The sequence below is a fragment of the Lissotriton helveticus genome, chromosome 3_1 (genome assembly GCF_964261635.1).
Source record: "Lissotriton helveticus chromosome 3_1, aLisHel1.1, whole genome shotgun sequence".
Taxonomy (NCBI): domain Eukaryota; kingdom Metazoa; phylum Chordata; class Amphibia; order Caudata; family Salamandridae; genus Lissotriton; species Lissotriton helveticus.
This window is the reverse complement of record NC_136061.1, coordinates 1647324939-1647341436: the sequence shown is the minus strand read 5'-3', so window position 1 is coordinate 1647341436 and position 16498 is coordinate 1647324939. Positions and strand designations below refer to the sequence as shown.

The 16498-nt window shown below is 45.1% G+C and overlaps 1 protein-coding gene across 3 annotated transcripts in view; it reads right to left on the bottom strand.

The window, feature by feature from the left end:
* Window positions 1–16498, bottom strand: part of CFAP221 (cilia and flagella associated protein 221) — a 661487-nt gene that overhangs the window by 277223 nt on the left and 367766 nt on the right. For all 3 annotated transcript variants that reach the window (XM_078682395.1, XM_078682396.1, XM_078682398.1), the window contains exons 12-13: window positions 8756–8843; window positions 5468–5557 (exon numbers count right to left, since the gene is read on the bottom strand). In XM_078682395.1, coding sequence (XP_078538521.1) covers window positions 5468–5557; window positions 8756–8843 — 178 coding nt within the window. The remainder of the gene's footprint in view (window positions 1–5467; window positions 5558–8755; window positions 8844–16498) is intronic.

The following is a 16498-nucleotide window of genomic DNA, read 5'->3' as shown; positions in this document are numbered from 1 at the left end:
CTGCCCTGTGAGCCCAACCAAGTGTGGAATCTTTGTCCCTAAAGCCCAGCTCTAATATCTTTGTCAAGGGGCCTGTCATGTCGAAAAGTTTGTCCTGACATGATCTCCATGACGGTCAATGCCTTTTTTAGGGTCTTTGGAATACTTCTTCAAATACGTTAACATCGAGGGATCAACCTCAGGAGTCTCCGCCACTTTACCTGGCAGGTCTGGTCTAGGGCATTCTGGTCTTAGGCATGCCCTCACGTCCTTGTCGAAGGCATGCGGAAAATGGGATTGGACATAGTCTGCAACTTCTTGAGGTGGAATCCAGGCAGGATAATTGGAAAGAACTATTTCTGCAGGGTCGAAAGTGAGGAGCTTGGGTTGGGAGGGTTTCTCTGCATGAAGTTTCTTCTTTGATCACTTGGAGGGTCTGGGAGCCTCTTCTTGCTCTGACACATGGTCAGAGGAGGTATACTCATCGTCATCTTGGGGCATCTCCGTGACCGAAGCCTCGTGAGCTGGGGGACTGTAGTCATGGTCACTAGTCATGGTCTTGGCTAATTTTGCAAAATTGGTCGCATGGGGGTTTCTGACCCCTTTCCCATTGAATATGGGGCGGCTGCCTGAGCTGGGTAGGCAGCCCTGTTGTTGAGCTTAGCCGCATAGATGGTGTTTCAATGGCCCTCACTACGGCTCTGTTAACTGAGTGTTGCACTCCTGCATCAAGTTCCTCGACGAGGTCTTGCTCCATGGACCCAGAGGGTTCCTCCTCATAGTATTCCGACATAATGGCACACAGAAGTGTAGTATTATCCACAGGAGGACTGCTTGACCCTTACACCAGGATTAAATTATTGTCAGGAAAAGATGCGAAAGTCTTGAGGTTAAGAGATATCAGGGGGAGTGGCACAACCCCAGGCAGCCAGGCAAAAATAACTACTGCCCAATGTTTCAAATGTGGAGTGAGGGCTTGCCAACCACTCTAGGCAAACGTTATGTAAAGTTGTACAGCCCTACACCAGCAGCAGGTGTCCGGTGTCACCGGGAGCCTGGTATGAGCACTTGGGGGTTTAAGAGCAGGAAAGCGCTGCTCCCGCGTTCGTTTTAAGCCCAAAAGTGAAACTTAAGCAGGAAAATATGGCCTCCGCACATACGCAATGCAGGCCGCTCAATACCATAGAATGAGGATTGCACGTCGGCTGATGAGTGCCCTCGCTACCTTTTCCTCCCGCTCCACTTATTTAGAGACCCGGGTGCGATGCACTCGGTTGGGGAGACAGAGCACTCCCAATCACTCGCCACACGCAGAGAAAGGAGAAAATATAGCGATATGCCAAATCAAACCGAGTACTAATCTGACCAGGTACGATCAACTGAACAATATCAATGTACAATATCAGTACAATAATCACCATATAATTATCAAAATCTCAATATATCCCATAAACTATGGAAAGTTAACTAACAAACAATCAAAACAATGGGAAGGCAGTTAACTGGCTGTGGAGCAGCAAAGAGAGAGGAACTGTCACCTCAGTCACAGCTTTTATATAGGGGATACTCTATGGTTGATCATGTGACATTGAGATGTTCATGGGTATTGTAGTGTTTATTTTACTTTTGTTTCATTGGCTGCTGTGAATAAATAGTGAAGAAATGAGAAGCATAAGCAGCCCCTGGTCCTGACATAGAATCAGGCTTGACTGACCCAAGATTAAAACTCCTCCTAAACACCACCTACATGGGCAGACACACAGGAGCAGGCTCACTTATAGCGGACACGCATTTGGCAGGTCCATAAAACACACCACACAGACATACACGCATCCTCACACTGAGGAGACACGTGCCGACCAACCAGGCACTGAAGAGGTAAACAGAGACACCATGTTAGGCACACACAGCAAGCTGGCACACACAGAAGACACAAACAAACCTAGGATAAACATTCAACCTTGACAAACAACAGTACCCACTCACCTGCTGGGTCCAGACTCTCTTCGAAGATACAGATTTAAGTAGCAGATCTGATACCAAAAGAGAGTGTAGAAGGGAGCCAAGATCATGAAGGATATGATTCAGTAGGTGGAATAGGTCGATGAAGGAACAGTGAGATCACTGAGGACTTGTGATCTGAAAGCCAGCTTAGTTATTAGTAGTTGATTGTTTAAGAAGGGTTTGGGTGCAGGACTGCTGAGAGACTCAAAGGTTAAGATCAATAAATTAAATAACACTGATGAAGGGACATTAGCAAATGTATTTGGTGCTTGAAAGGGACAGGGGTTTGCGGAATGGAGAAGTTGAATAGGGTGTGAGCGTAAAGGATGAGTGGTTTGTTAAAGAACTGGGAACTGTAAAGGAGGAGACCACTCAGGAGGCTGTGACAGGAATTTAGTATAATAAGGAAAGAAAGTTGATGAAGTAAGGAACATGAAGTAACTGAACATCTTGAGGATATTATGTAGTTTGTCGTTAGCCAATGTTGCAGTTGCAGCTATAAAAAGGTGAGGTCTGGAGGCATTGTTGAGGAGGGCTTAGTTTGAAGGAATGGTGCACAGTGAGAAGAGAGTTAGGAAAAAATGAGAAGAATGAAAAATTATAGTATTGGAGGCAGCTGAGGAAGAAAACAGATAACACCTCTCTTTGCTGTGACGGGCTAAGCATAAGGTTGCAATCTGCCATTAAGTCAAACATTTAGTGTTGACAATTATAGATTGAGAATGGCGGTAGTTAGTGAGAGGGTAAAGTAATGTACATTTAGGTTTTGTCAGCATATAGTCCTCCACTAGTACTATGGCGAGAGTGGGCACCAACATGGCTCCCTAGAGTTGCTGAGGGTTAAGCGGCTGCACTTTTTGAAGCAAGTCTTTCCTCTGCCTAAGGATTTGTTTTATTTAAACTTTTTCGTTTTATCATACAACCAGGCTACTAGCATTGCTGAGGAACTGGATCCATTATTCTGTAAACACTTTCATGAAATACATAATACTTGGTGGGCTGCCATGCATGACAGCCAAGTCAGCATTTTGTTTTTCTTATACAAACTCATGAAGTATGGGATTATTTCTGAAAAAGAAAAAGAAAATGTTCCAGATGCACTGGGAGGAACATTTCTGATTCCTTTTTTGAAAAGATCGATCCTTTGAACGAATTGTAGTTGAGGCCTTATGGCAGATGGGCCGCTGCCTGCTGGTTTCTGATGGTGGAGTCAGCTGAAGTTCCACTGTTGGAAAATCCATGTAAATGAGATGGGCAAAGTTTTTATTCGAGCTAGACACCCGCCACTTTACAGCAGATGTCCTGCTTCTGCCAGACCCTAAAGGACCCTCTGTGTCTCTTACGATGCTTGTACATTTTTTTTTTTTTTTTTTACTAAACCTCACCTCGAGGCTCCTTCTCCAGTTCCCTTCTCTCACAACACCTGGGTTTTTAGGTATTTAACTCGTTGCTAACACAGATTCAAGACGGAATACGTTTTATTTTTTTATTTTAAGCAGCACGTGATTCAAACACTCGTTGTTCCTATAAATATACGAAAAAAGACACAAATTGTAAATTCATGCTTCTGTCCCAAATTTCTCTAAATAAATTAAATATCCCTTACTGAAAAGCTATTTGATACCTGTGTTGAGTTATACATGTGAAATTTACAAGGAGGTTGTCATAACAAACTTAAGGGGGACAGCGGGATGATAGTACACTAATGTGAGACTTATCAGCCAAGATTTTCCACACCATCTCCAGAACAGAATGAGTGAAAATTGTTCTGGGCAAATCCCTCTATGGATACCTTATAATATCTGTAACTAAGAATGATGTCCACCCTCTTACATTGCCTCTTTAGGTTTTCAGGACTGTCCAAACGGTGGTTCTTTGTAATAAAACTGGAAATCTGGGTCTCCGTATCCTTCCATTTCCTTTTTGTGAGATGGTGCCTCAGAAAATTTAATTTTTGGGGGAAATTTTCTAAATAAGGCTTCGAGTTCCCGAAAAATACCTGGAATCTCCAAAGAGGTGACTGTTAAGAGGAACAGAAGACTCAGTAGGGTATTCATTCTCTTGTGGTTGCTTGCTCAACACTGTGCACATATAAAACCTCCCACCATCTGATTTATTCTATTGTGTGTTAAACAATGGAAAGAAGTCAAGTCCATAGGAATTCATACCCCTAAATACTTTCCCTCTGCGATTAAATCAATTTCAAATTCTGAGAGGGCATTTATGGAACTTGTAAACTCTGCAGCTGATGGAATGATGCATTGTTTGGAATAGTAATAGCTGCTACTTCTCTTTTCCATACTATTCTACTCCTTTGTAATCAGTGGGAAGGAAACTCATGACTTTATCGCGGATAGCAACATTCCCTTTACACCACTTTCCTTTGCAGTTCCTCTATGTTAAACACTTATGCACCTTTCTGAAATCTTCCATCTGCACATGTCACAACTAATCTCTTTCCTCATCAGCACCCTCTTTTCAATTTCTCCTTCAAGTACCACCTTATATTTCCTTCGCTTCAGCATACCCTGCACACACAGCCACTAACTTGTAAGCACTGCCTTTTCTTTTACCTTCGACCTGACAATATTTTGGCGGCTGTGTCCCTCCATCACACTTTTTTTGTATATGATCCAAATTCCAATTGGCACAGATGACAATTGCTCTCTGGGCTCTGCAAGGATTCCAATGATTAGATGAAGATGTATTCTGAACTCCTTTATAACCCACTGAGGGGCAGTGTGAGAAATCACACTGCCTCGACACAGGACTCCTGAGTTCTCAATCCACCTTCATAAACACCCACAAACAACCTGAACTCTCACAGACACTTAGAGACGACTCAGTTCTCAGAAAGAACTACACAAGAGTGATATGCTGCATGGAAAAAAAAACTACAGACACACAACATCCTGGAAAAAGCAAATACTCTTACGTCATGCAAGATTAAGCAAAACTTGTGAAATGTAAACAGGGCCTGCATCGCTGACGTGGATTACCATAATGGCTTACAAGGTCATTGGTCAGAAAACGATCACTGTTTTTAACTGTAAACTTAAAGATATGAACTTATGTCCCAATAGCCAGTTTTTAATTACTGCTGGGTCTGAGATCGAAGGGACACGCCACACTTTAAGGCCATGAGTATTAATTGTTTCCCGTAAGATTAACACCCTCACAAATATTAATCTGAGCCAAAAGATAGTATTACATTTAAGAACGACAGCTGAAGCTTATCACTACACATTTGTTCTGTTTTATCTCTGTATAAAATTAACCAGCAGTTCACCCAATATAACTAAGCAAAAATAAAGACTGTACAAGCCATTAAATCATTTAGGGTAAAAAGTGTGTTACATCCATGAGCAAAGATTCTAAAAAAAGAAACCAGGAAAGTGAAAACATCGTTTTCAGATTCTTCACAGAAAAAGTGCATAAAAACGTAGAAAGGTTTTCGAAGCGGTAAAAACTGTCCACAGCTTACCTGACCCACAGGTCGGAGTATTCGTTTTAAACTAGCTTCCGTTTTGGTTCTTTGGAATTCTCTCTCCAGAATGGGGTCGCCACGTTTCACCTGTTTTAAAATGAAGTAAACATTTCATGAACTTTTGTGACTTACTTTCAGTTTTCAGTAACCATATTTTTTAAAATGAATTAAAAGTGATGTTAGTCTTTGACGTTGTATTTATTTGATTTTATGGAATTCTAAAAATAAATTTCGAAATATGCTTGATGATGAAGTAAACATTTAAAAATGAGCAGTAGAAAACATCTAAGAATATGCTGATAGGACAACATTGGTTGAAAACTGTAGAGTACGCTTTAACTGGGGGCTCTCTTGTGTAAAGTATCTCTAAAAAACACTAGGATTAATAGTAGCAGATGACCATGATCCAAGAACACAAAACACTTGGAAATTACTTGCGGATTTTAAAGACAGGGCCAATGTTAGAACGAGAAAGTTGATTTCAGTCCTGTACCCCCTGGGGCAGTAGTACCCTGCATTTCAGTAGCTGAGGAATGAGACATGTGGCCTGCCCCTAGGCCAGGGAAACGTCTTCTCTTGCTCCTGACAATACCAGGCCTCAATTACCCATCCATGGTGATGGAGTGATAGATATGGTGCTCTTCCATCACTGAGGTGATAGCCATGGGGATACATTTATGCTTTCATATTTTTAAACTGATGATATATTTTCTGAAATCAAAAACCAAAGAGATCCCAATCCATCGATTTTCGCCCACCCGGCCACCTCAGTTTGCATATCAGCCTTGACCGTGCTCCTCATGGGAACAGTCTAGCCTGAACTGCCAGGCCAGGTCTTCCCTAAATCAGATTACAAGCAATCCAGGACTGGTATCACCCTTGTTATGAACGCCTCAGACAGGTATAGCTTCATTCCAGTAGCACAGTGAGCACGGGACCCAACTCTGGGCATACCCGTCACCAGCCGCGGCCCGTGCAGGTAAGAGCGGTGTGGCAGTGGGGATTTTGCAGGGTGATGACAAGTGAAAATTAAATAAATAATTCATTTTCCCTTGTCATCGTTTGTCAAACCCGCCCCCACCCAGCCCCATCGCCACACCTCTCTTACCTGCATGGGGCGCGTTTGCCTGTCACACTTAGGACATCTAAAAACAAAGTGATGGATAGAATGCTTGAATTAAAATCAGCCGAGTAATTTCCAGTGGGAATGGAAACAAGGGAACCCTACTCACTTGGAGCCTGGGTGTAAGTTATTAAAGGAAACAATGGCTCCTGTGGATAGATAAGAACTTATTGTAATAAATATCCTGCACAATGGCAATGTGGGTGATTTACAAAAAGATGTAAACTAAGGAGGCTACGCATATACAGTTAGAATTCACAAAGTTTATATAAGTATGTATCAACAATTTATACAGATTATCAGCAATATAATGTACAAACATATAATCACAAAGGTGATAGTGTGTCCCAAGTGAATATTACCAAAAAAAAGGAACCTAAACTACTAAAGTGTGACATAATATTGTATGGAAAACAAGGTTTCAGGTTCGTATTCAATTTGTAAGAGAAGACCCAGTAATGTATAGGCAATTGAAAATACAACAGTAGAAGAGTATAAGCCACTGCTGTACAAAGTCTGTCTCTTTTTTATTGTCGACGACGTTTCGACCTGAATAGGACATCAGGTCTCTTCAGGACTTGTCAATGAGGGGCACCTTTCATGGGCTTGCGAAACTCAAGGAGTGAACAAGGGTGGCACCGTGAGGTGATGGTGAAATTAAAAACTTACAGGGACCCCAGCCGGGAGCCCTAGTAAGGGTGAGGTAAGCTGGCAAGCGAGGTTATGATGTTGGTCCTTAGATCCGTGTTGCAAGCAGTATAATGGCGTAGGAGGAGAGGCACGGGACAGGATACACACGAGGGCGCTCCTGGTATGGAAACAGTAGAAGTATTTCAAAATTCGGAGTTTTACTCGGTCAATAATACGAGGCTCAGACGATGCTGGCTCTCAATTTTGGCGCGAAAGTAGCGGTCAGTCCCATCGATGTGTCCTCTCCTCTCCGTGCAATGACCCGTGGCTGAGATTAAATCAAGCATTCCATCCATCACTTATTACATACTTAAGCATATATTTTCTAACAGCAGGAATTTCTGAGAATAGCAAATAACTGGCCTTTTTAGACTGCATCCTGGAGGAAAGCCATGCCCTCCCTGCATGTCTTATACAGTTTTACATTCACTCTAGCTACAAACCATAAAATTACATTCGAGCTCTACTTCCCAAATGTGCCCTATCCTGCTGAAACAAACATGAATTGGCAAAGCCAATAGGTTCGCTTATGAGAGTGCTGTTGGTATGATCAATGTCTTTTAGCCATGTTTGTGCAACAGCACGGCAGATGTGCAGATTGGCAGAAAGTTAAAAATAAAAAGTCATATTGTGTCCAGTGCTGGCCATGTATAGCACTTTCTCTTCTTGAAAAGGTGTGTAACTTTGATGCTTCCTTCATTGAAAGGTGTACAATCTGTTTACCTTCTCGAAAAGTTGTATAAGAAGGGAGATGTACTCAAAAGGTCGGCCTCTTGTCATGAGCAAGCTACGTGGCCTTAGGAAACAGGCCACGTAGTAATTACAATAAATGGGTAAAGTAATCCGTATCTACCAACAGCCTCATTTCGAGTCTTATGCTAATCCTGATGGGGTTGGCAACAGGTGTTACCCACCCCATCGAGATCCAAAGTAGCTCCATGGGGGAATTTCTATGCAGAAAATGGGAAACAATCGTTGGAACTGGTGCAGAGTTCTCAATCCCCACAGTAATTCCCCATTTCTAGGGTTGATTTGGGGTCTTACTTGGGATGGTAAAACCCTCCAGTCTCCATAACGCTTGTGGTCCTAAAAGAGGGGAGGAGCCCCAATGCAGGGTAAATCAGAATGATAAGAGAAACCCCCCTCTCTCAAGTGATTGGCTCTGCCTATTTGCCTACCCATTGTGTCACCTACAGACCTAACAACTTTTGGCTTCACTCGGACTGTCTCTCATCTTTTACTGACCTTTGTAAAAAAGAACACTTCCTGATTTTTTACTTCTTTGCTGCACACTCCTTTTAAATTTACTGCGTGTTTGGCTCCTTCTTTTGCCATGGTTTTAGGAGACTCTTTTCAGCAAGGTTCCTACTCTTTCTGACCCAACTGCACAAGTGCACATCACTCACATGTATTTGCTCTAGAATTACATTTGCATTCTGAAGAAATAAAAAAAGTATTAAAATAAGTTCGACCTTTACAAGCTCTTCGCCTCTGGTTCGCTCCTCGAGGATTTTCATTTTTTGAGATATTGATATTGGATCATTTCCAAGATTCACTTGCCTATGAGAAAAGTTACAGTTAAGTCAGTGTGATCCAGGGGACATTTCAATTATATTTTTGAGTTTTGAGATAGTATTCAGACAGATTAAGGAAACTGGAAAATACTGAATGAGTTTTAGAATCTGTAAAAGGTAAATATACACAGTTACCAGTGTGCTTTATTTCTTTTTTTTTTTTAACATAGTTTTTATTGGAAAGTGACAGTACAGTATATCTCGGGGTAGGTATACCAGTCAGTACATCCGTAGTATAATGACACAAATTACATGTCAATCAATATCTACATTCTAGTAAACCGTGTGTTACAACATTTTCTGCCTACGTTTATATGCACAGTCCGGAAACACCCCCTAGTAATCCACATTCCCTTTTTTTTAGTTCTCCTTGGGCCTTGCCCTGCCCATTCAATACTGTAGTCACTTGTTTTACAGCGTGAAATTTTGAAGAAACAAGAAACTTCCCTACCACCCCCTCCCGGCTCTCTCCCCCGAAGACGCAGCAATGAAGGAAATGTTTTAATCATGCAATCATTCCAGCTCAGCATATCAAGGTAATATACAATTACAAATATACTGGCCCCTAATAGCAACCATTTAACATTGAACTTTACAGGACTGCGCTACAGCCCAACTTTCGTACATCTTATGTTCCAACTGAGTACACCCTAGAGGCAATATTCTAGTATGTCTACAGTACCAAATTCCTCCAACAACATATTCTACCACTATATGGAAATAGGATTCTTGCGCAAGCCACGTTGTTCCTCCCTTTTCAATTCTGCACCTTCCGCCTTGCCCCATCTCATAAACTCGTCATACCATTCTTTCAATGACGGTGATCTGGCAGTTTTCCATCTCATTGTAACATTGCGTTTGGCCTGTATGAGGGCCAAATTAGTAAATTTTGTAACTGGGCTACCTCTCTTCCCTTTGGGGCCTAGTCCCAGCAAACAATATTCCAGCCTGTCATTGTTCCTCACTGGATCTATATCTGTTATAGTTACCAGTGCGCTTCAGCATGCAAGCCAAAGACATTGATGTGCTCTAATAATATGTATTAACTATAGAAGTATACCTTAAATCATCGTTTACATTTAAATGAAGTTGAATGTCAATAAGAAAATGTTACGGGCCTCATTATGAGTGTTCTGGTGTTGGAGGAAATAATGTTATACTTTCAGAGGTACCAAAGCTAGGGGTACGAAGAACTCTATGGGTGTAGAATTGCCAGAGATTACGGATGGGATTCTGAGATTCCCTGAGAAATGAGGAATTACCACGGAAATCAGGAATCCACTGGTGTTGCCTCATTCTAGCTCGGAGTTTCACCCAGCAATTTGTTCAGCAGCTGGAGTTCTTGGAGAAACATCAAACTTGTAATTCACAGGGACTGGCAATTCCCTTTACCGGCCCTAGAAGAAGCTTATAGAGGGCATAAATATCTTATTGGAAGAACAAACAGAAGTGTTTTATCCATTTTTAAATGAATTGCAATAACTTCAATTAAACTAAAAAACAGTTTATCATTACATCAGACTTCTAGGGTCACCGACTTACAATTATTTTCAAGAGTGGCTTTATTTCACGCTCAATTTATTTCAACATCAACGGCTCTTGGGATGGGGAGCCTTGGTGGAAGCAGGGGGATTCTTGCTAAGGACTAGAGACTGCCTACAGTGGGGCCCTGAACAATGGACGGCCCTGCACGTGAGACCGGGAGCTACACCACAGTGACAGTAGCATTAGTTTGTTTAATATTGGTTTTGTTTGGGGTTTATACGTACTGTGGGTTGGGGAGTGATTAGTTTCACGATCACTACACAGTAAGGTAGGGTGGGGGGTAGGTTTAGGGGCACTTAACAACACTTTAAAGCACCATGGGCTGGAGCAGGTCTCAGATTGGTCACCTACAGGGGCAACGTCTCTTATGGGGGACGGAAACACGCGTCCATCATTACTCAGATCCAAGCACTGGCGCTACTGGCCTGGAATGTTAAAGGGCTGGGTAACAATGTCTAAAGGAGTTTGATACTCAGGGTTCTTCATAGATATAAACCGGACATCGTGTATCTGCAGGAGACACACCTTATTGGTGAACAGCACTGTAGCATTTGGAGGAGGAGGTATAAACTGATAGGATATGGACAGTACTCCTTGGGCTCGAAAGGGATAATGATTCTGATTAGGAAGGCACTCCTGTTTCATGTGCAACATACGTGGGCGGGCACACAAGGGTGTTACACTGCGGTCCTGGGAGAATATGAGGGAGAAGCAGTGTCATTGATCAATGTCTATGCCCCCCACAGCCTACAGCCCGCAACATTACAACATGTGGGTGTTGTTCTATTGGAAGCTCCCCCGGCACTGGTGTTGGTAGGTGGAGACTTCAATTTGGTACTAAATACACATTTGGACAGGATGAGCTCCAGGGTAGAAGGGGAGGCCACCAAGGGGAAATTAGAAGGATTCATGTGGCCCTGGATTTATGCGATGTTTGGAGGACTCTCCTCACTGCCAAGAGGAGATATTCATGTTACTACGGGGCGATCAACATGCACTCAAGACTTGATTATTTTTTCACTACAAGTGATTCACTCCTTAGATTCAGCGAGGTTGCATATCCAGCTCATGGAATCAGTGATCACTCGCCGCTACGAGTGACACTGTCCACTAACATTCGGAAACCCAGGGGGATGTGGAAAATGGAGACATGGCGCTTATCCAATGTACAGGAGGTCAAACGCTTAGACACGCGGTTAAACGTTCACGCCCTAGTGACTCCACACCTTGATTACGGCAACGCCTTGCTGTTAGGGCTAAGCCAAAAAGCACTACACCAACTTCAGTGCGTGCAGAATGCTGCCGCACGTCTAGTGCTTGGCCTCCCGCGCAGAGCATCAGGAAAGTCTGCCCTGGCTAAGCTCCACTGGCTTCCTGTCAGGGAGCGTATTAAATTTAAAGCCCTCTGCTACGCACATCGCATAGCCCAGAACAAAGGTCCGGATTACCTTAAGAACCTCCTGGCCATACATCGCCCTACTCGCAATTTAAGATCTTCTGGTGCGATGCTGTTTAAAACACCTCGTATTCTTAGGGCCAGAATGGGCGGACGCTCATTTAGGCACTTAGCCCCCAAATACTGGAATGCTCTACCACTGAACATGAGGATGGAGCCATCTGAAATAGGATTCCGGAGGAAATTAAAAACACTCTTTTTCCCCATTTCATAATCCCGATCTCTCCGGTCCTCTGTAGAATTTATCAGTGATTAGCGCGGGGACACACTGTTCTATGTGTAGCCAGGCGCTCTATAAATGATGTAATATTAAGGGGTCTAAATGTTATTTTGAGGAAAATAAAGCCTCCGTGAGTAGCTCAGTAATGTTGTGGGAGGCTTACAAGGCCACGATCAGTAGAGGCATTATCACAAGGGAAATAGGGGATCAATGGGAAAGAATGGCTAGATTGACTCCCTTGGAGAAGAGCTGGCTCAGCTGGAGAGGGATTATGCAGAGGCCCCATATCCCCTAGCAAGGAGGCCATGGATCTAAAGAGAGCCAAGCTTCAGGTAGTGGCTAACTCTGAGGCCAAAATGTTGTACCTCGCAAAACTATAATGGATATATGAATGGGGGAACAGGGCAGGCAAATTGTTAGCATGGATTGGAGGTAAGGAAAGGGAAAGTAAGGATGTTAGAGTGTTACGGGTGGACTCTGGCGACACAGTGAGAGGCAGTAGGGAGATAGCGGATAAATTCGCTAGGTATTTCTAGACCTTTTACAATACCTACTTGCGGGCCCCTGAATAGGAAGTGCAGGAATTTATTGATGACTGCCATATGAGACGATTGGGCAGGGACCAGGCGAGAGATCTAGAGGCAGACCTTACGTTGGAGGAAGTTTTCTCTGCCATGGTCCAACTGGAACCTGGGAAAGCCCTGGGACCAATCAGGTTTCTGGTTGAATAGTTTCCAAAACTACAGAGGCAAACAGTGGCTTTGTTGCATGCAGCCTTTGTAAAGGTGTTCTAGGAGGGAGAGCTGCCGGATAACATGCAGTCTTTTACAGTAGTACCGAAGCCAGGGATGGCCAGAGATAGATGTGAAGTGTACAGGAGCATATCATTGCCAAAATCCTGGCCAAACTACTAGCGACCAGGCTTAGAGCAGTGGTGTTAGAGGTGGTACACCCGGACCAGAATGGCTTTATGCCTGGCCGCTTGACCAGGCAGACCCTAGGACGTCTACATAACAACCAAGCGGCAGCCTTGTCGGAGATTGCTTCATTAGATGCAAATAAGGCCATTGACTCCGTGGAATGGCCGTACCTCTTTGGTGTACTTCAAAAGATGGGATTTGGTCCTAGATACATCAAGTAGGTCAAGCTGCTCTATGATGGGCCCATATCCAGAGCTTTGGTAAATAGCTATTTCGCGCGGGAGTTTAGAGTGCGGAGAGGCACACTCAGGGATGCCCGCTCTCGCCAATGCTGTTTGCCGTTCTATAGAAGATTTGGCAGAATGGGTGCAGGTAGACACTCAGATATGGGGATGGCTAAGAGATAATGGATGGGAGGAGCACATATCACTGTATGCCGATGATATTTTATTGTACCTAACAAATGTGGGCCCCACACTGGATGTGTTGCAGGAAATCTTCAGTATATTTGGGGCCGTCTTAGGCTTTGCCATAAACTGACAAATCTCTGCCGCGCCTACTGGGAGAATACAATCAGAGGGGGTCACTTGCTCTGCCCCTGCGGATAGAGACAGAACAATTTAAATATTTGGGGATCTGGGTTACTGACTATCAGGATTCAAACTATGAGGCAAATCTGACTAATCTGCTCAAATGATTGGAGCAGGATGTGAAACACTGGCAGTCACTGCCACTCTCGCTATTTGGGAAGGCAGCATGTTTAGAATTGTGGCACTTCCTAGGTTTCTGTATGTACTCCAGAATAGCCCCTATAATATCCCAGATGGGTACTTTTCTAAAGTGGACACATTAGTGCGGATGCTACTCTGAGTGGGTGGACAGCTTTGTATAGCCCTGAGGGCCTTCACCGATCTAAATACGAGTTTGGCATTGCCCTACCAAATGGGAAGAGGTACAGTAAGGTGGCACAAGTGAGTGTTGTAAATGATTGGTCATATGTAGATGGGGCAGATCCGACATTTCGACAAGACAGGATAGGAATCGGGACATTAGCTGCTTACACTTGCTGTAGGTGGTGGGTTGTTGCCCGAGGGGTGTCCAGTGTTGAGGATGGTGGTTGATACTTGGAGGAGATTGACCAGGGAAATAGAATGGGGCTTCAGGCTGACCCCGAGGACGCCATTGAAGGAGGGCTCTAGGCTGCGACCCATCACAGCTTTGAGGGGATGTGACGGGTCAGGTGGACAGGAATCGACTCTCCCCACGGACTGGTGGTCCGCCACCCCCCTCTCACCTTGCACGTTTTCCCCACAGCTTCAATCCGGTACGTGGAACGAGGAACCCGAGTCTGGATGGCCGGATGACTATACCACGTTCGGCTCCTTTAAGAAAACGGACCCGGAGGACGAGACCACGCCCCTCGCAAGCGTTGTGACGTCAAAAGGCGGAAACTCTGGAGAGAAGACAGACGGCGATTCCAGGGAGGCGGCGGACATAGAGGAAGACGGAAGGCGGTTTTCCGAGACCAGAGAGACCGAGAACGACACGCCAGGAGGCCAACGGTTGGACGCTTCACCCCGCCATGCTCCCACGGGAGCAGCGTGGCTTCAAGAGGTACGGGGCCGGGTCGCGGGTTGGGTTGGGCGGAGGAGGCAGCCCCCGGTGTGAATTGTGTACAGCCCTGTGTGCAATAACCTGCCTGAGCACGAGCACTCCTATCACGCCCATTTGAGCTGAATAGAGCACTTCACACGGATGTCTTCCCTCACTCCCGGCCCTTACGAGTCTACCCAGTGTAATCCTTGGTTTTGACCCGCGTTTCCTTTCTTTTTCGGTTCCGGAGAGGATCACGGAGCGGAGAGACGTCCCCTCCTGGACTACGATCGTCCAGACCACTTCCAAGCTGGAGAAAGCTTTCTTTTCTTTGAACCCTGCATCACGTATCAGAGACAGAGCCACCCCCTTGATGAAAAAGACCTACATCCCAATAAAGCCTTCTCTGAAACCGTTACTGAAGGCACCTGTGTTTCTGTTCTCCCCGTCACCCCCAGTCAGTCCCGTCCCTGTGGTCGAAACCCCTCAGATCCCGGGGCCCCCGGGACAACTGGTGTCAGAAGTGGGATCTCCTCCACCATCCATCTGCCAGGAAAAGATGGAGGCCCTTATCGACCACATAATCAAAGGCCAAGAAAAACTAGAATGGGCCGTGGAAAGTCAGCTCACGATGGCCCAGGCGGACCGAGAACTGTTTACAAAGACCATAACTGCACAGTTGGAAGGCATCAAAAATGTGTCGCCTACCACCCAGTCCTCTCCCAGCGTGGCCCGCTTGCACAGCCCCCATCCCACCGGCATGGCCCTCCAGAAATACGTGCAAGGTGAAGACCCGGACGCGTTTCTTTTAAACTTCGAGAGGGCCGCTCGAGCAATGAGTTGGCCCGAGGAGAAATGGCCATTCTTTCTAACTCCTCTCCTCACTGCTGAAGCCCAATCAGCTTATCAAGCAGCCAACCCCTTGGGCACTACCCCCTATGCAACCATTAAAATGGTCATCTTGGATCACCTAGGTCTGGATCAAGAGGCCTATCGAGTACGCTTCAGAAAGGAAAGAGGGATACAAGGGGAGAACCCGAAGACTCTGTTCTTCAGATTAAAGATGGCGGCTGACAAATGGCTGCGCCCGGACCTGTGCAGTAAAGAAGACATTCTGAACAAGGTATACCTAGAACAGTTCATGGAGGCGTTGCCCTATGCCACCCAACGATGGCTACGCCAACACGTGGGGATTACAGTTGAACAAGCCATAGAAATGGCGTCACAGTATGCCCGAGCCCAACCTAAGACCTCCCCTTGGGAACAGGAGAAGGCCCTGAAGACTATACATCCTCCAAAGGTGGACAAAAGGCCTAAAGCCGTGATAGAGGATCCCCGATTGTTGAAGCCTACAGGAATGATGTCGGCCATGAATAAAGGACCCCAGTGCTTCGAGTGCGGGGAGTGGGGCCACATAGCGAGAATGTGTCCCAAAAGAAAGAATCAAGAAGAACCCATGGAAGTCGGTTACCTTCCGCGAACAGTGATGTACTCAGCGGAAATGGGCAGCACATTCTATGTGAGTATGTGGATGAATGGTTGTAGAGTAAGGGCCCTGTTAGATTCAGGATGCAGGCAGTCCGTCATCCAAACGCGTTTTGTTAAAACCGAACAGATGAAACCCCAGAGTCCTGTGTATATTCGGTGTGTGCACGGGGATGTGAAGCCCTACCCTGTTGCCTCCATCACCATAACGCTACCGGATAGAGAACCTTGTACAGTCCGGGTGGGGGTGGTGGATTCCCTGCCCGAGGATATGATCTTAGGGACAGACAACCCCGAATTCCTTTCTCTCTTTAAGGAATCCCTGTCCCGACCGGGAAAAAGAGAGGACCTACCCTCTTACCTGTCCCCCGAACCCTGGGTTATCGACAGGAGTTTTCGCTTTGCTCAGGGAGAAGATAGGA